Raw genomic sequence first — 24,789 nt, 5'->3', positions numbered from 1 at the left:
TCTGTTAGATGTCCTTAACCTTGATATTCTTTTCCTGTATATAATGATTTGACTGTATAGACATGGGTTACAACACACTCAGTGTGTCTTTTTCTCATGGGATATTTTTCTCCACAGTCCAATTAGGCTTTTGAAGAAGAGGAATCTCCATGAAACGCGTCAGCTGATTATATTGGACTAATGGACATATTGTGCTTGCATACTCTTCATGATTAAATTGCCTTCTTTGTTTTAGAACCTTGGCGGTATGAATCATTCGTGAATTTGGCTATTGGAACCGTGGATCATTGAAAATGTAAGGACCATTGTCTAAATTGAATTACTAACCGTCTTATAGGTGGTAGCTTATAGTGTGCAGGGGACGGGAGGATTCCAATCTTGGATCCTCTTCCCTTCTCTTGAGTATAGTGGAGGCCTTGTGCCAGAGCCTCAATTCCTCCCCTGCACCTTCAACATCTTAAACCAGCAGTGCTGGATCCTAAATGAGAAATTCCTTCTTTATTTAGAAATAGAACTGCACCCATAACCCCTCACCCCCCTTTTGCATAGGTGTCTTCGATAGGTAAGCCAGGATTAGAGGAAAGGAGATCTTTCTTGAACTTTTTTCTTCCAGACTTTGTGGGAGAGGGAGGATAGTTATTAAGGCAGAATAATTAACACAAGGGGGCCATGAGGGCTGACCTAAAAAAACCCTCAACTGCCACTGCTAATTCAGCCTGAAGGTGTAGCAGTCAGATGGGAGCGAGGGCAGGCCAGCCAGCACTCCAGAGGAGATGAAAGAAGAAGGAAAGGGTCCAGACATTGGCCTTAGTTGTGGGCTTTCATACTGGTGGCCAGCTCTCGCCTGCCAGCTCCCGTTTGACAGAAAAATCCTCTTCTGCAGCCAATCCAGAGCATGCTATGTGGTCCCCATAGCAACAAATCAGCAAGGAGTACAGACAGACATTTTAGGCTTGGACAGCCTATTTGCTCCACGAAGATGCAGTCTCAGGAATGAAATCATTGTGTGATTTCATTCCTGCAATAACCATAAGCAGTTCTACTTTTCTTACCTTGTCCTTCAAAAATGCTCGCTCACAGATGGTATAGCCCCCTTAATCCCCAGTTCTGAGGCAATGTAGCCTGGTCCAGTAGCCGGTGCTCACAGAAGGATCTGAATTCCGATTAATACACAATGTGAAGTGAGGAGGAGAAAACCGGATGTGGGCCAAGTGTGGCCAAGCCTACTTTAGTCTCTTTCAGAGCCTTCTCACTGAACCAGTTGAAGGCAGTGGCATGTCATTTGGATAATGAATGCTCAGTGACCCTCCTAAGGCAAGCATTTCTTTACTAAGCTGACCACCACATTGAGACCAGCATAGTTCCAACCCTGACACCCCCTCCCTGGTAAGAGATCCAGCCCTGACAAGCATATGGGTGTGTGCATATTTGTGTATGTGGGTGTGCATGTGTGCGATTGAGTCTATCTTTGGAGTTTGACCACATTGTGTGTAAACATACCATTGAATGCAAGTGGGTTCATGTGCACATGCATAGGTTGGTGCACCATTTCAATTGTGAGTTGTTCTCTCCCCAAATATGTACCTTCTGGATAGTGATGACCGCCTCCTGGCTGTTGCCATCCGTTCTTACTCTGAACATGTCGCCTCCCTCCTCCTTGATGTGGTACATCATGTCCGTGTTCTCTCCGAGGTCTGAGTCCTCCGCTTTCACCCTGCCGATCTGCGTGCCCACTGGAGCAGACTCTGCAGTGCTGAACTGGTACATCTCTGGGGTTCAAGAGAGGGGAACATGTTATTCGCGGATAGAGCTGCAAACACTTTTTGCATTGTGTGCATGAGTGCCGTAACAGCTGCTCCTCATGAAACATTCCCATCCTTGCTGACATACCCATCATTACGCAGACATCCTTCTCAGCTGGGTCACCCCCCAGCCACCCTTCCTGTGACATGCACCCTGTTAACACAACACATACTATGACATCTACATTTGTTGTGGTGCTTACTTCAATTGAGATACTTACCATTGATGACACAGTAACCACCTATTGTGAGTTCTGACCCCTACTTGTATATCCACCATTGCTGTGACACTAACCCTTGTTGTGGCAACAGCTTATGTTGTGATTCATGCCCCTTTGACTCCTGCCAATTCTGACAATCCAATTCCTGCTGTGACAACTACCACTGCAGTGAGTCCATTCAACAGTGTGTGGCAATGCTGCTGTAACACTGCCCATGCCACGCTACTCAGCCATCCTGAGATGCTCAATATTGCTGTGGCACCTACCACTGCTATGACACCCACCCTTACATTGACATTTGGCCCTCATGAGAGCTGAAGAATGTCTTTCCTCCGTGAAACTTTTTTGATTGTAGGAGATTGAAGCAGCTCATTACAAGTTCCCCGGCCTGGAAAAAATGCGGATTACATTGTTGGCATTTCCGGCACTGGCATTTCCTATGGAGTGGGGACAAACAAGTTTGCCGGTGGGGGCACTAACTTTCTGACAGGCCTGATCTACTGGTAAATCAGGCCCCACTGGCAAATAAATGGCAGAATCACCAGCACCGGTACTACCGGTAATTCCAGCAATACCATCCATGGAGTCCTATGGGTCTCCATGGATGGGAATTTACTGCCGTTTCTGTTGCTTATAATACCATCAGGTGGTGGAAATGGTAGGGGCAGTTTGCCGGTATCCCGCTGGAATTACCGGCAAACTCGTAATGAGCCCCTTAGTCTTGGGGGTTGGAGTACTAACTTATGGACATCCAAAAGGAGTTGTGCTACCAGACTGAAAGAAGGTGGTTAACATCTAAGACCCGCCTGTCTGTTGAATGTTGTATTGCAGCAATTGTCTTTGTTAGGGCCTTTGGTGGTGAAGTGACAACTTGCAGTTGGGGGACAGCTGGGCAGTCTTGACATCTGGCTAGTGCAGTTCATTGCTTGGTGGTTTAACACCTGACTGTTGAGACAAATAGGTATGTGTTTGAGCATCTGATTACTAAGCTACATCTAGTTTGAGTCCCTATTGGGAACATCTAGCTCCCAAAGCAAAACAAGACTATAATGGAGTATTTTGAGATTGAAGGACTTGTGTTTTTGATGGGGAACTGGTTTCTAAGATAATCAGGCCTTTGGTGCAATGCTGCCTGCAGGAGATTCCCATCTTGAGGCAACATGAAGATTGTTCAACTGGTGATGATGCAGGCCTGCTGGTGAAGGAACTCCTAGCTGTGGTGCTGCAATAGTCTTTGGTAGAACACCTGCCTGTTGAGGCATATTTGTCTGTGGTAGAACAGCTGGCAATCAGGATGGACTTTCAGAGGTAGACTTGGCTGTGAGGCCCACCTATTTGAGGTGGTACATTGGACTGTTGGGTTACACCTTTTTGCTGGTGAAACAAATGGCTGTTATTGTTCACCTGTCTTTTGCAGTTCTGTTGGATGTTGGTTTGCCCTCGGCTGTGGAGTACACCTAGCTTGAAATATTCACTTGCTGGGTAGAAATCCTGGCTGTCTTGGAACAGCGTGCTTTTTGGGTGCACCTGTTTGTCAGGGCAGACTTGGCATTTTGGATGCACCTGTATGAGATGGTACATCTGACGTTTGAGGCAAACGTGTGAGAGTGGTGCTTGGCTGTTTATGGGCATCTTACTAGTTTGGGGAACACATGCATATTTGTGGGACCACTTGTGGAAGGAACACACCTGAGAACCCCATCATCTCAATAGTATGTAGAAAGAAACCTTGATGCTAAAAGATATGCACTTGATGACCGGGAAGGTTGTTTGGTACACACACTGAGTTCTTTGGGTACAAACTGGGTTTTGCATGCCAGGATGGGAACTTACTCTGGGGGAACCGGGGTGGACTGTCGTTGACATCGGTGATCACAATGGTAACTGTTGTAGAGCCAGACAATCCACCCATCTGCCCAGCCATATCCGTCGCCCGGACAACCACCTCGTAGCGATCTTGCGTCTCTCTATCCAGATTCCCAACTGCTGTGCGGATCACTCCTAAAACAGAGAATTGCAACATCGAAAGCAACTGTTTAGATCTTACACAGATATAAATACAAAAAAGCCACAAAAGGAGACTGTGCTGGAGGTGGAGGGTAGAAGGTTTTTAGAGAGAGATATGGGAGCAATAGTAAGATGCCAGAGAGACCAAGGGTAATAGCAAGGTTTAGTTGGCCGGAAAGAAAATAAACATAGAGAATGCATTCAGACATCTGGTTTCACAGTGGCACCAGATCTAAGAGAAAGCTAGGCTTAGAGAATGCAGAGAGGGTCATGCCACAAGAATAGAGATAGAAAATAGCAGAAAATGCACATCCAAAACTACACAATGCCGTTTATTAGGAATATCTCAGACTGGCAATTTTAGGAGTGAGGCACACACACACACACTCCCCCCCCCATAACAAACTATCATCCTCCCCTCACACCTCCCCGTCAACCCTCCCGGCCCTCTAACACTGCTCAGACTTTCGTTCCAGGGAGACTGCTGATAGAAAAACCAATCCAATCGCATCAGACCAAGAAAAAGAACAGTGAAACTTCAGTGAAGCCTATGGTACGTATACACAGACACGGCCACCCAGTCATGCACTCTAGAATGCTGCTATTCTGGTCTAGCAGCACCCATAACCTTCCACACTGAAACCCCTTGTGTACCTCAACACCTCTGCCACCAGTATGCAGCGACAACCAAATAAAACAAATCTGTTCAGCTGGGCACACATTGAATATTCAGCACTAGAACTATATCCTAAACCACCAACAGCACCCAGCCACGTGCCTAAGTTATGTGCTGCTTACTGGAGCCTAACAAGCTCATGTATGTCCTTACCTGGCAAAAATGCATACAAGCATCTTTAATTTAAACTCTTAGAAACTCCTGCACATGGACTGCGGTCACAGAGGGCGCTCAAACCTCAAAACGCATTGAGGCCATACAAATGGGGAAAGGGTGCTATATAAATGCTGAATACAATACAATACTTGTAACAACACAAATATGGTGGTTTAGATACAATAAATCCAGAGGGTGGACAATAATATATTTTGAGTCCTATATGCAAACACAAAATCAGAAGTTCATAGCCCAGTTGGTGCCTATGACAGCAATTAGATATGGACCTGAACAATATTCAATCCTTTGCCTCCTACATGTGCCACTGGAAATAAGACAAATGTAAAGACCCGCCAAATTGTTCACAGCAGAACTTAAAAATATGAAAAAGTTGAATAGACATGTGGAACTTGCAAGGCACTCTTCATGCGATTTGGAGGCAAAATCTGTTTACTAATCTCAACCTGGTCAATATATAAATGCTATTACAGCCTCTATGAAATCATATTGCTCAGAACAGCTTGTCAGTGCCCGAATATACAACAGAACTTTATTTTCAACTGATGAACTGACTACCACTCCCGCCTTGTCGAATAGTGTTCATGGATTTATAGAATTGTGAAATTAGATACTTTGTTGACTGACAATAATAGAGTCATACAAGGCTATATTATATATACATGTTGGATACCTTCCCTGTGGCCCAAGACGGACACCAGCCATGAAGGAGGACTCCCATTTTTACTGAATTATTTCCTGTTTCTAAACAAGAGATTGTAACCAGGATCCAGAGGTTTGAGTCAGGAGAGCCCCTGGATCCTTGTCCATTAAAACAATGCATGACCAGGCCTGTATCATGGCACCTGCTGAAACACATATTTGCACTGGGAGTTGACTTAGGTTGTCCTGCAAGCTAATCAGTGAGCTCAGAATGTGTCAGAATGTGGTTGTTAAGGCTTGTCATAGCCCACATTCTGAGCATCTCAATGTTGCACTGAAAGCTGTCATCTTCCTCTTGAGTTCCAGCCTTCGTTAGCCATAGACCCCCCATCACTCTTCGTCCTCAGGCCCCGGCTCACTCGCCTCCACCCCATTCCCACCCTTCTCACTCCCCATTCACTCACCTGAGAATCACCTCTTCCACCCGCCATGCCTGCCACTCTCCCACTACAGCTCATCTGGCTTCCTCTTGCTTCAATGGTTAACAAGGAAATGTAGAAGGGACTATGGGCCTCATTACAACCTTGGTGCTAAGTGCACCAACTTTACCACCATGGTGTAAACTCCGTTTACACCATGGTGGATGGCGGATTTACCACCCCATTCCAAGGTGAGTGGGGCGGTAAATCCCCATTTCCCATTTTCCCTTCCCCATTCCCATTTTTGCCCCATAGGGCATAATGGGAGTGGGGAAGGCGCTAATTACGCCGCCGTAAATTACGGCGGCGTAATTAGCACCATGGCAGGTTAGCGCCATGGATTTTAACGCCTGCTAGAAGCAGGCGTTAAAATCAGAATCAGGTGTTAAGGGTTAACGGTGGCGTTAACCCTTAACGCCTGAGTTGTAATGAGGCCCTATGAGTAGATCCATTGTCCTTTTTTCAATAGCAAACATGAGTCAGCCGGTGTGCCATTTCACAACTTTAAAAAGTAGCCAGTGGGAGAATTGGCCACCAGGGGGCGCACGGATGGGTTTACTCTCCGTGTAGGCTCCGCGCAAGGGTCCCGAAAAGTGGATTGAGCCCCCACCACAAGACCAGCCCCCGGCTACAATTTCAATGGAAATAAGCGTTGGAAGTGTTCAGGACATACTGGGAGAAAACCCAGACTGAAACAGAGCTTTTTTCGTGGAGAAAACCCCCTCTGCATGGTTGGACACACAAAGGCAGAGCAGGCCTGCGAGTTCCCGCCGCGCCCTCCAGCGATCGCAGAGCTGTGATACGAACAGAACCAGGGGAAATTCAGCGATGCCCACTGCTGCCACACTGCTGCCAGGGCCAATCGACAAGTACAAGCACACAGGTACGCACTCCACCACCTCTGTGAGCCGGGGACCCGGAGGGGGTCCGATGGGGCACCGGGTGCACCCGTGGGGGGACTGCTGTGGAGCAGGCCCAGTTTACGCGGTCTCTGCTGTCGCTTCATATACGAGCGTGTACCCCGGTCACGTTAGAAGGAGACGACCGGTTCCATCCGCTCGAGTTGTCCCGGCGGCTCTTCACATGTGGACTCTCCTCCTGCATCATGAAGAGGAAAGGCGGCGGGCCCTCTCCCGAGTCGCAACCTAGCTGGGGGGCTGCATGGAGCACCTGGACCCCAGAGACAATGAGCAAGTCAATGCGCCTTGGGTCCTATTAAGGGCGCTAGAAGATCTTAACAAGGCCACAAAGGTTTGAGGGTTGGGCCCCTGTCTGTCAGGGCTCTCCTTGGAACCCACGCATACTCCTGAACTTATCAGACCCAGGAACAGGGGTGGGCTGCGCAGGCCTTGAACTGATATCTCTCTTCCTTGGGAACTGTCCCAGAGCCTCGTGATGTCCTACACCACAGGAAGCTCTCCAGTTGGATAAAGCAGGAACAGGAAGAACCGAAGGGCAATTAATCACATTAGAGAGGCTATCTGTTATCAGAGCTTTTAATAACATCCCCCTGTCACGCTTCGCCACCGGAGGACAAAGCCCGTATACACAGGCGTATACTTCTCAATAGACCATTATGGCGGGGCAATCTGTGTATGGCTGAGACCCCCCACACAGCTCACCACTGAGGTCCCGCCACCCATGGACCTTAAGGGCAAATTGGCGAAATATAGGTTTACACCGACCCACGAATCCCTGAGGCCACCCGCTGAGTCCAAGATGTCGACTGTAAGATCTGCCACCGCTGCCACCAAGGCGGATGTTGCTGACCTGCTTACCGAGATGAGAAGCATGAGAGCAGATATAGGCAGCAAAATTGATAAAATCACACAAAGAATGGACAAAATGGATGACAGGCTGGAACAAGTCGAGCACAACCAAACCTCTCTGAACACGTTGGAGGCACAAATGGACCACCGCATTGCAGAAATAGAACACAGGGAAGAGTAAATACGCTTAAAGGTTGATGATATCGAGAACAACATTTGTGTGTTCGGCGTGCCGGAAAAGGAAGGCGAAACCGACCTTGACCTAAAACAGACCCTACACACCATTCTGAAGCTCCTATTTACGGATGAATTAGTGGATGAACCCAAAATTGACCGCATCCACAGGGCTGGAGGCAGACCAGGAGGCCCGATATCGGTACTGGCTCGTTTCCCCAATTATGCGGACAGAGCTAGGATCCTAGAAAAGGCCAGACACGCTCCACAACTTTCACTGGGCGAAGCGAACATTTCAATCTACCAAGACTTATCATCGCTCACGTTGGCAAAGAGGAAGAAATGCTCCCCTATTACAAGGATGCTGAAGGACAAAGGTATCAGGTACCGGTGGGGTTATCCGTTCTCACTCACTTTTGATTGGGAGGCCTCGACAATGAAACTTGTTTCGGAAAAGGACATTGCGGACTATATAGCGGACCTGTTGGGTCCCCAGGGAGAAGTATCCTCCCTTGCTGATTCGAAAGGAGGGGAGGGTGAGTGGCGCACTAAGGGCCCACGGCGCAGGAGGATTCAGGGATCCAGAAAATTCCAGAGAATGAACAATTCACAAGACATGGAACATTAACCCGGATTCCAGTCTGTCACGTTAAGCCACACATGGCAAAGAACAAATGGGTGAGTAGTATGGATGGAGCTGAGCGCTCGGGCGCCGCCCACGAGAAAGTGGAGGGTTTTCGGTATGACGGATGGGGGAGCTCATGCTCAGCATGCGCCAACGATGCACCCGACTCCAGGGTCAGAGTTTAGACCTAATTGTTTAATTTCTGTTACACAATCGACGAACTGGGGCCTGCATGTTTAGGTTGCCTTGGTGGAAATGTGGGGTAAAACTGACACTGGAACGATGCCTAAGAAGGGGGTCAGAATTAATACTTGTAAGTTGCTTTTGCAGGGTTATGAATACACGGTTGGGGGCTCACTGTTAAATATGTTTACATTAGGATAGGCCTGCTTGTTTCACGGTTTCCGTTGGTGGTCCGAGACCGACTGGGTGATGTCAACCTGGATGGGTCGGACGCTGAATGTTGGGGGGGAAGGGAGGGATGGGAGGGAGGAAAGGGTGGGCTGGGAAGAAGACGTATAATCCATAAGAAGACAGACATGGGGGCCCGGAAGAACACAAAATGGGACCATGAAGGGTCAAGGCGCGAATTGGAAGGGCCATTCCTTGGCCTCTTCAGGGCTCGCAGAGACCAGACTCACGAGAAATGAACCATACATTGCATTATCGATCACGACACGGATCATGATGCAGACGACATGGTCGCTTGAACATTCACACGACACTCAAGATGTCACCTATATTCTCTAACGACACACTACGCATATGCACACTTAATGTGAAGGGATTAAACTCCCCCACAAAACGATCCATGGTGGCCAGAGAATTCAAGAGGTCACACGTAGATATTCTTTTTCTGCAGGAGACACGATACCAAAAGGGGGAGGAGAGGGTGGCCCTTCCTACTGGAGCTCTGGTATCTCAAAAAAGGCGGGAGTGGGGTTTCTAATTCGCAGAGGCCTCCGGATGTCGACTCTTGAGATTTGGTCAGACAAGGAAGGAAGGGCTCTCAGGGTTGTGGGAAACATTCGAGGCACAATTGTCACCCTTGCCACGCTCTATGCACCTAACCAAGGGCAGAATAGGTTCCTCCACAAAATCACTGAGAAGGTTTTTAGCATGGCCAAGGGACACATAGCTCTATGTGGAGATTTTATTACTTGGATGGACAGCTCTGTGGATAGACAAACTAGATCCGATGCACATGATCCACCCACCTCCTGAGATGAAGCTGAAATCAAATTAACCCTGGACCTATATGGCCTCACTGACAGTCTGCGCCATTTGCACCCAGCGGATAGGGGCTTCACTTTTCACTCCCTCCCTCATGACATGCTCACACGTATTGACTAAATTTTCCTCTCCGATGGCCTCCTGCGAATACTTCGCGCCGCGAATATACACCCCACGGCATGGTCGGATCATTACATGGTTACGGTGGATATATGCTGGAACGACCTGGCCCCCCGGAATACTAAATGGAGATGTAATGGCTCCTTATGGGCTGACTCGGTTTTCAAAGAAACTCTTGAAACTGAGATCGAACAATTCTTTGCCACTAATGACACAGGAGAGATTGGGAAGACGTCCGTATGGGAAGCAGCCAAGGCCACTTGGAGTGGGGTGCTCATTAGGGAAGGGGCCCGAAAAAAAAGACAACGTGCCCTGATAGAAAAGAATATGAGGGAGAACCTCTCCACAGCCCAAAAGATGGCACAGTCCTCCACATGTGAGAGACCCAAGTATCTCACCGAAGCTAAACAGCTCAGAGAGGAGCTGAAAACACTTATTGTGGGCAAAACAGCTCAAACCCTACAATACTTCAAACAGAAATATTATGAAAAAGGTGACAAGGCAGACGCCCTCCCGGCAGCTCGTCTCCGTACACAGAAGGCAGAGAGATGGGTCGATCACATCGAGAGGACTGACGGCACCTTCACAGACACGATAGTAACATCCCACGAAGGCATACAAGAAGCATTTGCCTTCTTTTATGAAGACTTATATACATGTGACCCCCTCCCTCCTCCCGAGAGTGTTGACACATACCTCAAAGAAGTGCAGATCCCCACGCTCACATCCATGGAGGCCGAATCCTTAGACACACCAGTCACAGAAGAGGAAGTCACGGAAGCCATAAACGCCTGAACACGGGAAAAGACCCTGGGGATGATGGCTTCACACCTGGTTTTTATAAGACATTCTCCGCATTCATCGCCCCCTTCCTTGCATCCTTGTTCAATCACATCTTTGACACAGGCCAAGCCCCCCCCGTCCTTCTCTCAGGCCCTGCTCGCTGTCATTCCAAAGGAAGGTAGAGATCCCAAATATTGTAGCTCCTATTGCCCCGTCTCTCTTCTCAACATTGATGCTAAAGTATATGCTAGAGTCTTTGCGGCCCGGCTTGAATTGCACTTACCTCGACTAATACACTCCGATCAAGTTGGCTTCGTTATTGGGAGACAGGGTGCGGATACCATGAGAAAAACACTTCATTTAATTCATGAGGCACAGGGAATGGGAGGGGATCTGTCTCTTTTGTCATTGGATGCCGAGAAGGCCTTTAATAGGGTATCATGGGACCTCTTAGAAAGGGTTTTGGTCTGGAACGGACTCAGGCCGAAGCTCCGCCGCCCCATCAAAGCACTGTACATATCCCCCACAACGTCAGTGGCAGTGAACGGAGGCTATTCACGTTGGTTTCCCTTGGAAAGGGGAACAAGGCAAGGCTGCCACTGTCGGCAATACTATTTGTGCTGTCCCTTGAGCCGCTGGCTCAGAGGTTAAGGAATGATGGTAAAGTTAAGGGAATCATAGTGGGTGATCGTGAGTATAAACTAGGCCTCTACACTGACGACATCTTACTACATCTCACTGATCCCCTAAATTCTGTCCCAGCTGCAATCGATATAAACGAAGAATATGGCGAACTGGCCGGCCTGAAAATCAACACTGGAAAATCTATCCTCCTCCCAATTGATAAAGGTAGAGACTCTGAGATGGAACGCTTTGCCCCTCTAGGAGTGAAGGTCAGCCTCTCCACACTCCGATCCCTGGGCATCAATGTCACTCGCAACTATACGAGGCTAACTTCCCCCCTCTATCACTTGTCCTTCAAAACGATATCCAAAGGTGGTCCAGACTCACCATCTCCTGGCTGGGCCGTTTAAATGCAATAACAATGGTGATTCTCCCCAAAATACTCTACTTGTTCCAAATGCTCAACATCAAAATGCCCCAAGAATACTTTATGGATACTAGAAAGTCCCTTTTAACCTTCCTGTGGCAAAATCAAAAGCCAAGAGTCCCCAGATCTTTGCTCCAGCTTCGAAAGGACAATGCAGGGGTAGGCCTCCCGGACATAGAAACATATTATAGGGCAGCCCAGCTGCGTGTCCTTGTTCCGCATGTCAGGCAGCAGTCAGAACCACAATGGATAGCCTTGGACAATTACCATCTCCGCCCTTTCATTCTGGGTGAATGGCTATGGGTTCCGGGTCCCCAGCTACGTAATAGTGTCAAAAATCACCCCATTATTGGAACAATATGAGCAATATGGAAGACAGGCAAGAGAATGGTGGGAGTTACGACATGGCCCTACCCATTGGGACACCTCTGGTCGCCAGGGATCCGGGATGCAATCCCGGACCCAGGGAGCTTTGAGACCTAGTATGACGCGGGATTGGAAAGGGCTGGTCACCTCTGGAGGAATGGCACCTTCATCACTATTCAGGAGCTTCAGGAGGCACTTGGCATAGGCCCGCTATCGGTCTTCCTTTACCTTAGACTCAATGGGGTGATGACAAGCAAGATATGGAAAGATCAGCTACAAAGGGACCTCACCCCGTTCGAGAGACTTCTCGACACCTGTACGACCTCTAGAGGTTTAATAAGTGCAATGTACTCGGCGTTGACTGAGGTCGATATTACACCATCCCCCACACTCAAGAACCGATGGGAATCAGATATGTGCAGGCAGATCTCACAAAACCTATGGCTACAAATTTGTAGACGAACGGCGAAATCATCTATATCTTGCCAATACAAATTGCATGCCGTCAAGTTGATATATAGATGGCAGTATGATTCGATCCGGCTGGCTAAAATGTATCAAGGGGTAAGCCCACACTGCTGGAGGGGTTGTGGGAAGAGAGCAGACTATTGGCATATGTGGTGGGGATGTGAGGTGGTCCAAGCTTACTGGTCAGAGGTTCTCAGCTGGATTAAGGAAATAGATGATGATGCATGGGAGAAACAACCACTCCTGATTCTGTTCGGCCTGGTTGAAACGGATTACACGACCCTGAAAGCACCCAAAATGATACAAGGCCTTCTTATGCCGCAACAGCCTGTTTCACCATGGCTTGGAAGAGACCCAAGCTCCCTAGCAAAACTAAGTGGTTGGGTGTTGCACTGAACATATACAGAATGGACAATCTGACTGCGCCCCTACATGGGGATTGCACCACGGTTGAGAATGCATGGTCTGAATTTCGTGCTAAATATGTCACATAAACAGAATGGCCCTCATTACAACTCAGGCGTTAAGGGTTTAACGGCGCCATCTGCGCCGTTAACCCTTAACGCCTGATTACAAGTGTCCCTTTGTGGGTTGGTGTTTAACGCCTGCTTTTAGCAGGCGTTAAAAATCCAACCCGCAAAGGGACTTTGGAGCTAATTACGGCCCCGTAATTTACGGTGCCGTAATTAGCGCCTTCTCCATTCCCATTATGCCCTATGGGGGCAAAAATGGGGAAGGGCAAATGATGAATGGGGAAAGTGTTACTACACTCAGAGACAATGGCCCTCATTACAACCTTGGCGGAGGACCATGGTGCTTTTAGCACCATGGTCCATGCCGCTAAGGTTACGATTCCGCCATGGTGGATGGCGGAATTACCGCCCCATCCCAAGGTGAGAGGGGCAGTAATTCCCCATTCACCATTTGCCCTTCCCCATTCCCATTTTTGCCCCCATAGGGCATAATGGGAATGGGGAAGGCGCTAATTACGGCACCAAACCCTTAAACGCCTGAGTTGTAATGAGGGCCAATCTATGCGACGGTCCACGTTGTCTGCTAGTCGCACTCACAGCTCATTTTGTGCTCATGTGCCCTATGTTATGTATATGAAAATGGTTCTAATCTAACATCCGGTTTCTTCTAGCCCGTCAGATGGCGATATGGGAATAGGGGGGATGGGGATGGGGTGTAGGCAATTGGTTTGGACGTTGCTATTGGAAATGTATGTGTTCTGCAAAGACTTTATATGTTCTATACACGGTTGCTCTTTTTGTAATAATTTTTATCTGTCTTGTTGGTCGAACATGCTTGTAAATGATTGCCAAACTTCTACCTTTTGAAAACTAATAAAACTGAAATTTAAAAAAAGTAGCCAGTGGCATCCTTAACCAACATCTTGATGTGTTCAAAACTATACCCCCCTCAGTGGGGGACATTCGAGCTTGGTAACAGGGCACCCAATAAGACGCTCACTTTTCACTAGCTTGTAACTTGGACTCTGAGCCATTACTGAATTGAAATATCTCTACTTCAATAGGCATTTTCATTTTTAAAAGCTCTTTAAAACGCAGTCCAGGGGCCAACCAGGCCACAAACAGATGGAGGTCAAACCATTAACTAAGACGCAGTGCATCACCCCTCAAAGCATGTAAGCAAAAAGTCAATATTGCTGCTTCCCTATGTATGTATGTATGTACAAGATTCAAGAAGTGTGAACCTAACCGGGAAGCAGAGGTTCACTGTACAGAGGGCACACGTCCAATAGCATGAAGGAGTAGCAAAGGAGTAGCACAGGAGTAGCACAGGAGCTGTGATGCCTATGGGATGGGAATGGGGGACTCCAGATGGGGAGAAAGGGCTGCGTGGAGCGATCAGTGATTGGCAAGATATTCTTTGAAGAGTAGGGTCTTCAGATCCTTCTGGGAGTGGAGGATGGAGAGGACCAGTCTTCTCTGTGCTGGAAACTTGTTCAATAGACATGGTTAACAGCAGGAAGCATGTTTCCTGTTTTCCCTCTTGCATTTCCTTGTTTGCAGGGTGGAGATAGTGTGGCTTCTGGTGGTGCACTGGCCTCCAGAGATGGTGAGTTCTTCATCCCAGCAGAGTGGTGTTTTGCTTGTGACTACATTGTAGGTGGTGCAGGCAGTCTTGAATATGATGTAGGCTTGAACGGTTGGTCAATACAGCTCCCCGAGGAAGGAGGTGATGTGTGTGTAGTTTTTTAGCCGGGCTGTGAGGTTTGCTGTAGCATGTTCAAGGGCTTTTAGAGGGGCCATATGGGAGATGACAAGCACTTGGACAACTGTTCTGAAACCCAAAGTGAAAGGCTTGAATTTGTGGGGAGCGTTAGCGTGTACCATGCCGCTTGGGTCTTCTTGATGATGTGTATTGAATAAGATGTTACAGTCAATAGTAAAGCTGAGTGATATTTCACTGGGGGAGAGGTGAGGCACTTTACGGCTAAGTTTATGAAAGTCCCTTTGGGGTTAGGTTGATGGAAGAGGTTGTGATGCTCCATTTATAGAGATTTGCCGAGAGCTTTGTCAAGGCTTCTCAATTCCATGGCACAGCAGGCTTATTTTCTACCTGTCAAGGGTATCAAATCAGCTCCCCTATCAGTGATGGATGACCTAGGTTGCACTGTATTTAAGGGCAGTGTGTTGTGATCCTTCTATTAGGTCTTCCGGCAGACTTCAACACAATCAATCCCTTCTTCTCAAATACCGACTGCAAGCGGCACAGCGTGGCCTGGATCATCCTCATTCTTTCAGACAGTCAACATTTGCTTGTTGTGGGTCTTCATGCCTCCATTTCAAGTCACTCTTTATGTGGAGGTCCCTGGGCCCTGCACCATTGCTTCAATGCTAAACTATGCCAATGGCCTTTATTGGCCCACCGGTATAGCTTATGCAAGCCTCTTGACAGGAACTAACAGGAGACATGTTCCCTTACCTCTGGTGAGGCAGAGTTATATGCAAGATGCGCTGCATTGGGCCACTTAAGGGCATGCACCTCCTGTTATCATTGGCAAGCTGAAACCTTCCAGCAGAGGCCTTAAACTTCATGATTCTAGCTACTCCTGCAAGTGAATTGGTGGAAGCCCTCACTTCTGGAACTCCCTCTGGCTAGTCTTATCAGGGGCGCCAATTTTAAATTATTAGCAAGCCTTAAAAACATGTCTCTTCCCTGCTTAATTATTGTCAGTTTTCTTGGTCGATCTGCTCCTAGTGAAATTGACCTACGGGAAATAGACAACTTTACAAATCCTCCGACAGCCCTGTCATCTGCATGACATCATGCTCTACGATGGCCATTGGCGTTTGCACAGCAAACATTTGCTGCTGACACAGGCATGCAGCTGCTGTTGTGAGGTTTGCTCACCCTGGCCAAAGCGAAATGTGGATGGAAGGATGTGTGCTTGGATTGTGTCCTTCGTGGATCATGTTGGGTCTTGGGTGTGACGCTTGGGGTTCAGAGGAGTGCTTCAATCATGGTGCTTCGCCATTGTCCTGCCTTGCATGCACGCCAGTGAGTGTGTGAAAGATATTGTGGTGTCACGTGTCCGGACGGACAGAGTCACGTGACACAGTGCACGAGGAATAGAAATAAAGGTATCACCGGAACTGGCGGGGTAACGCCAGTCCGGGTTTAAGCAACCAAGAGAGTGGTCGCGTCTTGTGTACTGCGCCGCCCTGCGCACCGCGTAACAGCGTGAGCACCAGCCCGAGGCCCTACCTCTGCCTCGTACATCCGCACGTGCCCCAGCGGATGAAAACATCACACTGGCAACGAGGCGGTAAGTGGTTCGCGAGCCCCGAGATCAAAGGGAGCTGTCGCATCCACGGACCCGCGCCCTAGGAAAACCACGAGGCCGGTAAGCGCTGACGCCGGCCCCACCCGTTTTCGTCAAAATCCACCCGCATCAGCTGCGAGCGAAAGCAACGTTTCGAGCTCCGGCAGCTGAAACAAGCCATCAACAGCACCCACGCCACATGTGAGGTGCAAAAAGCCCACGCATCACACGCGGCCCGCCCTGCCATCATACGCGGCCCGCCCTGCCGACAACGCCGCACGTGGGACCACGCGCCCTTGCAAACACAAGGCCCAACAGCAACAGCACGGCGGACAGCAGCACAGCGCTGCAACACTGCGCAGCATAACATGTCGGACCCGACATCTAGCCCAACAGGGGCCGGTACTTGGTCTTCATCAAGGAGGAGCATCACCGACGAACGCACTGACCCCACGCTAACTACTTTCATGCCGCCATTCGACCCTTTCACCAATGGAGCGGCCATCAGGTGGGAAATATGGCTACAGCAGTTTGAGGTGCACCTAGATGCCAGAGACATCACTATACCCAAAAAGATGCGCACCTTTCTCCTACTCAATATAGGATCTGCCGCCCTGCGCCTATTCAACACCACGCCAAACCGCGGAAGCGACGCCAACTACGCCGCAGCAAAAGCCGCACTCACCAACATGTTCAAACCAGACCTCAACCCGGACTACGAGCGTTTCCATTTCTGCATGGCGAGACAACGAGAAAAAGAAACAGTAGACAAATTTCACGCTCGCCTTCGCGAAATGGCTGTAGGCTGTGAATTCCCAGACGAGGAGTTCGCCATCCGCCTCCAAATCATCAATGGAATTTCCTCTGAAAAACTGAGGAGAGCGATACTCTCGGAGAAAAATGTACGACTATCCCGCATCCTCGAGATGGCGCGACTCCGCGAACAAACAGAGGACCAGGTAGCAGTAATGGAAGCAGCCATCCAGAAACTACCGCTGGACGACCCTGGACCTGCGGAAGACGTAGCAGCCATCTCCCGACAACAAGACACTCGCCCAAAACAGAACCGGAGACCTCACTCATCACAGGGACGAAATCAAACCTGCAAATGGTGTGGAGGCCCATGGCACAAAGGCGAATCCTGCCCGGCGTGGGGATCCACGTGCAGGAAATGTAACCGCTTGAATCACTATGCCGCAGTCTGCCTGAACCCGCCGGGCAAGAGCGACAAGGACCCAGACCCACGGCCTACACAGGAACCGCGAAGGAGATTCGCGCCCAGAGGATCCCGCCAACAAACGCGAAAAGGAAAAGCCAGAGCAGTCGATGAATCGCAAAGATCACCAGCCACGAGTGACAGCGACGAAAGCGACAGAGACTCCTCTCCTGAAAGGCAAGGCAAAGAGAGGAAGAAAAAAGGGAAGAAGCGAGTACACCGAGTACATCTAATATCAGCGGTCGACCCACGAAAGTCACGACGGAAGAGGAGACCATCATGCACAGTCCTCTCCAACGGAGACCCACTGAAAGTAATCATTGACACGGGCGCTACAGTAAACGTCATGCCCGTGACAGAGTTCAACAGACTCAACCCCAGACCAGAACTCCTCAAGAAGAAAGTCAGGCTATACGCCTATGGATCCAAGAAACCCCTGCCAGTACAAGGGTCGTTTAAGTCGGACTTTGCTCACAACAACGCCAACTGCCGTGCCTGAATATACGTAGTAGATGCTGGGTGCGAGACCCTCCTGAGCTGCAAAACAGCCGAAAAGTTGAAGCTGATACACTTCGCATTCAGCGCGCAACACGACGAACTACACAACCTCTTAGGACGGCACAAGAAGCTGTTCCAGGGCATCGGACGCCTCAAAGGGAAAACCGTCAAGCTCCACATAGACCCCACTATCGAGCCCAAGGCAGTACGACACAGACGAATTCCATTTCATCTGAGAGATGCTGTAGAAAAGGAACTACTCAAGCTCGAAAATGCAGGGATCATCGAGAGGACGTCAGGACCAACCCCATGGGTTTCACCGATGGTAGTAGCCCAGAAACCGAAACAACCAGGCGCGGTAAGAATATGCATCGACATGAGGCTCCCCAACATAGCCATCGGCCGCGAACGCCACGTCACTCCCACCATCGACGAACTCATCGTAGACCTCACGGGAGCGACGATCTTCAGCAAGCTCGACCTCCGGTCTGGCTATCACCAGCTGAAACTATCCAAAGAATCCAGATACATTACAACATTTTCGTCCCACCTTGGCCTGATGAGGTACAAGAGACTCAATTTTGGGATATCGTCTGCTGCGGAAGTGTTCCAGCACGAAATCCGCAAAGTCATCACAGGGCTCGAAGGGACCACCAACATCAGCGACGATATCCTAGTATACGCATCGAACAAGGACGAACACCATCGACGCTTAGCAGCAGTTCTAAAGAGGCTCGAAGATGCAGGCCTGACCCTCAATGCAGAAAAATGCGAATTCAACAAAAAGGAACTATGTTTCTTCGGATACATTTTCAGTGCAGCAGGTGTATCCCCTGACCCGTCCAAGGTACAGGACATAAAAGAATTTGAACCACCACAATCCGCCTCGGAAGTGAGAAGTTTCATGGGGATGGCCACCTACTGTTCACGCTTCATTCCTGGTCTCGCAAGCATAGCGAGCCCACTCAGGGAACTAACCAAGAAGGACCAAAAATGGGAGTGGACGGAGACACACCAACAGGCGTTCCAACTAATAAAAGACACTCTGTCCGCGTCCACCACCAGGGCGTTTTTCAACATAGATCGACAGACCGAGCTTCTCGTCGACGCCAGCCCGGTTGGCCTAGGAGCAGTGCTGACCCAAACAGATAGAGATGGCAGAATATTCCCAATCGCATTTGCCAGTAGAGCCCTCACGAAACCCGAACTGAACTACGCGCACATCGAAAAGGAGGCCCTGGCAATCCTGTGGGGGTGTCGCCATTTCAAAGTATACCTACTAGGAAAACAAGCAAAGGTCTTCTCCGACCATAAGCCCCTAATCCCGATATTCCGGGGTTCTGCCCCGCATCCTCCAGCCCGCATAGAGAAGTGGATGCTGCAACTGCAACCTTATAACATCGAGGTAGAATGCCGCCCAGGATCAGACAACCCGGCAGACTACCTGTCCCGCCATCCGCGGCCAGCCACAGACAAAGAGCAACACCATGCAACAGAAACAGACAAGCACGTCTGTCATGTAATAGCGTGTGCCCGACCACGAGCCCTGACACTGCAGGAAGTAGTGCAAGAAACAGAAGAAGACACTGTCCTGCAACACACGACCGCTGCCATCCAATCAGGAAATTGGAAAAACTACCTCATGTCAATGACTCACCGAACAGCCACAGCCCAAGCTAAACTCAGGGCCCTGTTCGGTATTAGACACGAACTCTCAGTAGCCCCAGAAGGAGTGATACTGAAGGGACACCGAATCATACTACCAGAATCCCTAGAAGATAGAGCGCTCAAGCTGGCCCACAGTGGACATCAAGGGATCGTCAAGTCAACAGCTTACCTAAAATCCAGACATGCACCAGAGGATAACCGAGCTCGTAGAGTCTTGCGCAGCCTGCCAAGCATCACGGAGACCAGCAAACCCAGAACCAATCAGCAATGCCCCACGAAGCCGAAAACGGTGGGACGCCGTTAGCATGGACCATTGCACCATCGCAGGGGAAGGATACCTGCTAGTAGTAATTGATGAATTTAGCAGATACCCCGAAGTAGAACATGTAGCTTCGACCAACGCCGAGACCACCATCCTCACACTGGAGAAAATGTTCGCCACACATGGGATCCCGAGGAAAATAAAAAGTGACAACGGGCCATCATTCGCCAGTCAAGAGCTGCATGAGTTTTTCAAAGAAGTAAATGTCAAGCATCAACGCATTACCCCAAGATGGCCTCAGGCAAATGGTGACGCTGAACATTTCATGGGGTCACTGAACAAAGTCATCAGGATTGCCAAAGAACAAGGACACCCCTGGTTGAAGACTGTGTATCGGTTTCTGAGAACACACCGGCAAACCCCACACTCAGCCACTGGAGTCAGCCCAGCCGCCCTCATGTTTGGAGTGCCTATACAGGCAGAACTACCGGTGCACCCCAACTGGACAACGCCAGATCCAGACATCCTCGAGATGGATGCAAAGCGAGAAAGACACAATGAACGAGAAAGCATTGCCAGACGAGCCTACCACAGAGAACTAAATCCAGGTGATACAGTCCTCGTCAGGAACCGGGCACCGCCAAAGAAAATGTCCCTTAACTTCGAAGTTCGCCCATGGACTGTCAAGACCACCAACCATAGCATGATCACAGCAACCCGAGGAGAAGAAACCGTAACCAGGAACGTCTCCCATTTCAGGAAAGTGCCCCAAGAAATGTGGGAAGAGTACCCGTCACCCCAGAGAGGAGAAGTACCACGCACACCCCAAAGTCTCACACCACAGCGGAGCGCAGAGGCACCGCAAGAAGAAGAGATAGAAGCGGAGGTTGTCACCGAAGAGCCACCCCGGGAAAGAAACACCCGATACAATCTGAGAGAAAAACCCAAGCCGTCATCCCGCCTCCAGGGATACGTGGTGGATAGAATACGCTGTAAAAGACTGAAGCAGAGACACCTACCTGTTCAGAAGTAAGACTGAGTATAAGTGCTGTTGTTAGACATAGTGAATTGTGTTGTTGTTAGCCGTAGTGAATTTGCCTCCAAGTTGGGGAGGAATGTGGTGTCACGTGTCCGGACGGACAGAGTCACGTGACACAGTGCACGAGGAATAGAAATAAAGGTATCACCGGAACTGGCGGGGTAACGCCAGTCCGGGTTTAAGCAACCAAGAGAGTGGTCGCGTCTTGTGTACTGCGCCGCCCTGCGCACCGCATAACAGCGTGAGCACCAGCCCGAGGCCCTACCTCTGCCTCATACATCCGCACGTGCCCCAGCGGATGAAAACATCACAGATATGAGGACCAGGAAGGAGGCGGGCTGTGTCAATCCAGCCTTGTTTGGATGTAAGCGGAGGTTTGAAGGATACAGGTGACAGGCAATTAGCTTTCTCTGAAAAGCTGTTCATTTAATCTCATATTAATGTACAAAGCATATTCGGGACACTCAGCAGTGTTATCGGTTTTGCAAGATTACAGAGGGCTCTTTTCCTCGCCTGCTCACCAAAGAGAAAACACATTGGCTCAACAGAACGTGCAGGCGCCTTCCACTGGACAGCCTGTCGCACAGTTTAATTAGTTGCTTCTATAAATAGCTTCCACGTGTAAAACATATGAATACGCAGTTTTAAACAGGAATGCATGCTTCTCACACAGCTGGACTGTGGTAATTGTGTACACGTGGGTACAGCGTTGTTTTTCATGGAGAGCCAATGCAGACTCATGGCCGCGCTCGCAGCACTGAGCACACAGCAATGACGCATGGTCCGCTAGACCTCAGGTGACATATTATAGGAAAATGGGGGAGGCTCTCTTTGAAAGAAGGTCCTCGACTACTCATCCCTTGGGAGAAAAGGAACGTGGTCAGCCCTGTTATGATGACTAACGAAAGACTAGCAATAAAACAGAGCAGACATTCCTTTTATTGAATAAGGGGTAAGAGACACGTGTGTAACTGCTGATCCCACACACGCGCGCGCGCCTGCTCTCTCAGCAGCCGCCTCCAGCTCCCTGCTGCCTCTCTCACATGGCAAGTGTCTAAGGCCGCTCAAGGACTGTAGATCTATGCTAGTCTGTACGCTACCTCGGCCACTCTGACTGCTGGATCTGCCCTCTCGTGGCTCAGCTGCATACATTCTACTACTGTGTATGTTCCTCCAATGTGCATAGGGAAACACAGTAGCCCACCTCTTAAAGTTCCCTCTGCTAACCTTCTGGGACTACTTGGCATTTCTAGAAGACATTTACCCAACCCTCCCAATTGTTACAATCCGCTAATTCTCAGTCTTTCATAATAAAAGCAGTGATAACGTGTTACCTTATATTGTGCGCCATGACAGATGTCTTCTGCTGCTAAGCACTGGAAATATTGGTGTTATTCCTGTCTAGGTTATTGTTTGAATGATCTTGTTTGAAAGAGGTGTAAATAACAAGTAATACTTGCACTGGATAGGTGCACTGGAATTAACAGAATCATGTCGGTTGTTTCCTTTCCTTTCCTTCAGTGCGGCTTGACACACTACTAGGACGTTAGGAGGTTACTAGGTCCTTTTCTCTAACCTTTTTATTTTGCTGATTCTGGGCATGGACCGCAGGATTAGGCTGCGTTCCTGATCCGCTTTTCGGCATCTACAGTGGCATCAGTGATCAGTGACTAGTGCCGGTGCCTGTATCAGGAGTTCTCTCTACGCTCGCTCTGCCCTTAGGTAAGCAGAAGCAGAAGTGTGTGCCTGCCTGCTCAGAGAAGTACGTGCTGGTTTGAAGACAGCACATATAGCATAGCGCTTGGTAGACCTATTGAGAGGGAGAGCTTCAGAGCGGCGACTGCGGGGCTGAGGACTGCGGGTCTTTAACATTTTACTTACCCGTTTCATGTCCCGCTGTTCATTGATATTCTTTATATTAAAAAAAAAAAATCTCACATGTCTCACATTTATCTTACGTCTGGTTTGAGTGGCGTGGCTAAAGACAAGTGACTTCTATTTTCGCAGACATTCTTCTCTCGTCACTGCTGTGAGGTGTGGAGCGGGTGACAAGTTATTTATCAAAGCACAAAACTTTGGCACCAGCACCCCTGCATCCTCTTTTTGACACAAAAAAACATATCAAAGCCATACTTTGGCAGTTTCTCCCGCAACCTGTAACTGGGACCCCATACCCACACTTAAGCTTTATTACTATCTCACTGAGTGTGGAAGGGAGACTGTGTGCAGAGTGCCTTTGATCCTGACTTTTTCCAAGAGAGACAGGCCCAATCTTTTTTTATGTATCCGTACATTGCACACTGCAAACTCAGCTTCAGAACTAGCCTTAAACTGATAACAGGGCTGGTGTAGTGGAGAAGTGCTTTTGTTGGCCTACTCTGAATTTAGTGTACATTTTTTCTTTTCTTTACCGTGAGTGCACTCCAATCTTTAAACTTTTCTGTTTCCCGTTTGTGACTCCAGGTCCGAAATCTCACACACGCTTCAGACATGCATGGAGGACGACTCAGACCTTGTGATTGCTATAGCTGAATCCATTTCTGAGGACAACCATGCTGTATTGGGGAATGGTGGGGGTGTGGCACAGCTAATATTTCATCTAACATGGAGGATGAAGGTAGCATGCCTCAAATCACAGAACCCCCCCACTGACAGCCTTCAAGTGGCTTCCAGTCTGGAGCACACTCGACCCCTACAGTGGTAATAACCAAGAAAACACTGACACATGAAAATCCTTCCAAAAGAAAGGGAGGGCATATGTGGAACAAATACCAGAGGCAGCAATGGAGCTTCCATTCGACATTGACCCCACTGTATCTCCAGGTGAGGAAAAGAGCGACATTGGGCATGACCCTACGGCAGACAACATTGGACATAATCTGGGGGAGGCTAAAATGCCAGCAAGCCTCAACACTAGTAAGAGTAATCCTAAACCTCCCCCATTCGCAGGAGTGACAGAAAATCATAAAGTAGGACAGACTGCCAAACCATGTCAAGACACCCAGGAGGAATATAGGGGAGCTACATTAACCTCCTCATACACATTTGGCACAAATGCCAAATACCAACTACACAATCACTCGGCCCAAGATACTCTGGGAACTACCTGGAGACCCCGGAGAATCACGCCCATCTTGTTGAAAGGGAACCAGCGTTTCCACTACTACAGGAAAGACGACAAACAAGGATGAGACTGGGGCCAGCTAAAAGCACCTTGAACACTAAGGACAACGGCCTAATGCCCTCAGAAAGAGGTGGAAAGGGCAGAGAACTTTCACCCCGTCTGGCTCCAGGGACTAAAGGCAGTTTGCCAGAAACACTCCTAGGGGCAGACACCATAATAGAGGGGGTGGCTATTTTGGACAAAGAACCAGTCTCAAGGGTTCATCTTGCCACTGGATGTTCCGGTTGTGAAAACAAAATCAAAATATCGAGGCTGAGTACCCCAAAAGGAAATACACCGAACAGAGGGTTACAAAGAAACATACAAAATACTTTATTTTATACTGAATCCAGTTACAAAAAGAGAGCAAAATCAGATAGCTATCGGCCCTCAGTGCAACATAAATAACTCGAGCGTGATTCAGTGTGTTCAGTGAGAGACGCTGTACATTAGAATGCATTGGCTTTTTATACATTTTGTGAGCACGATGTCCAGCCCCACTTCGGGTTAATATTCCACTTAATACATCACCGATCTAGGGTTCATGCCAAGTCTCGCAC

At 48.9% G+C, this 24,789-nt stretch overlaps 1 protein-coding gene across 1 annotated transcript in view; it reads right to left on the bottom strand.

Annotated features, from left to right (window-relative positions):
• Nucleotides 1-24,789, bottom strand: part of CDH22 (cadherin 22) — a 2,717,439-nt gene that overhangs the window by 809,866 nt on the left and 1,882,784 nt on the right. Inside the window, exons 6-7 of the mRNA XM_069651359.1 lie at nucleotides 3,857-4,024; nucleotides 1,585-1,769 (exon numbers count right to left, since the gene is read on the bottom strand). Coding sequence (XP_069507460.1) covers nucleotides 1,585-1,769; nucleotides 3,857-4,024 — 353 coding nt within the window. The remainder of the gene's footprint in view (nucleotides 1-1,584; nucleotides 1,770-3,856; nucleotides 4,025-24,789) is intronic.

This window comes from Ambystoma mexicanum, chromosome 3p, assembly GCF_040938575.1.
Source record: "Ambystoma mexicanum isolate Mex_15411 chromosome 3p, UKY_AmexF1_1, whole genome shotgun sequence".
NCBI lineage: Eukaryota > Metazoa > Chordata > Amphibia > Caudata > Ambystomatidae > Ambystoma > Ambystoma mexicanum.
The sequence above is the reverse complement of the archived record's forward strand: the minus strand, read 5'-3'. Positions and strand labels throughout refer to the sequence as shown.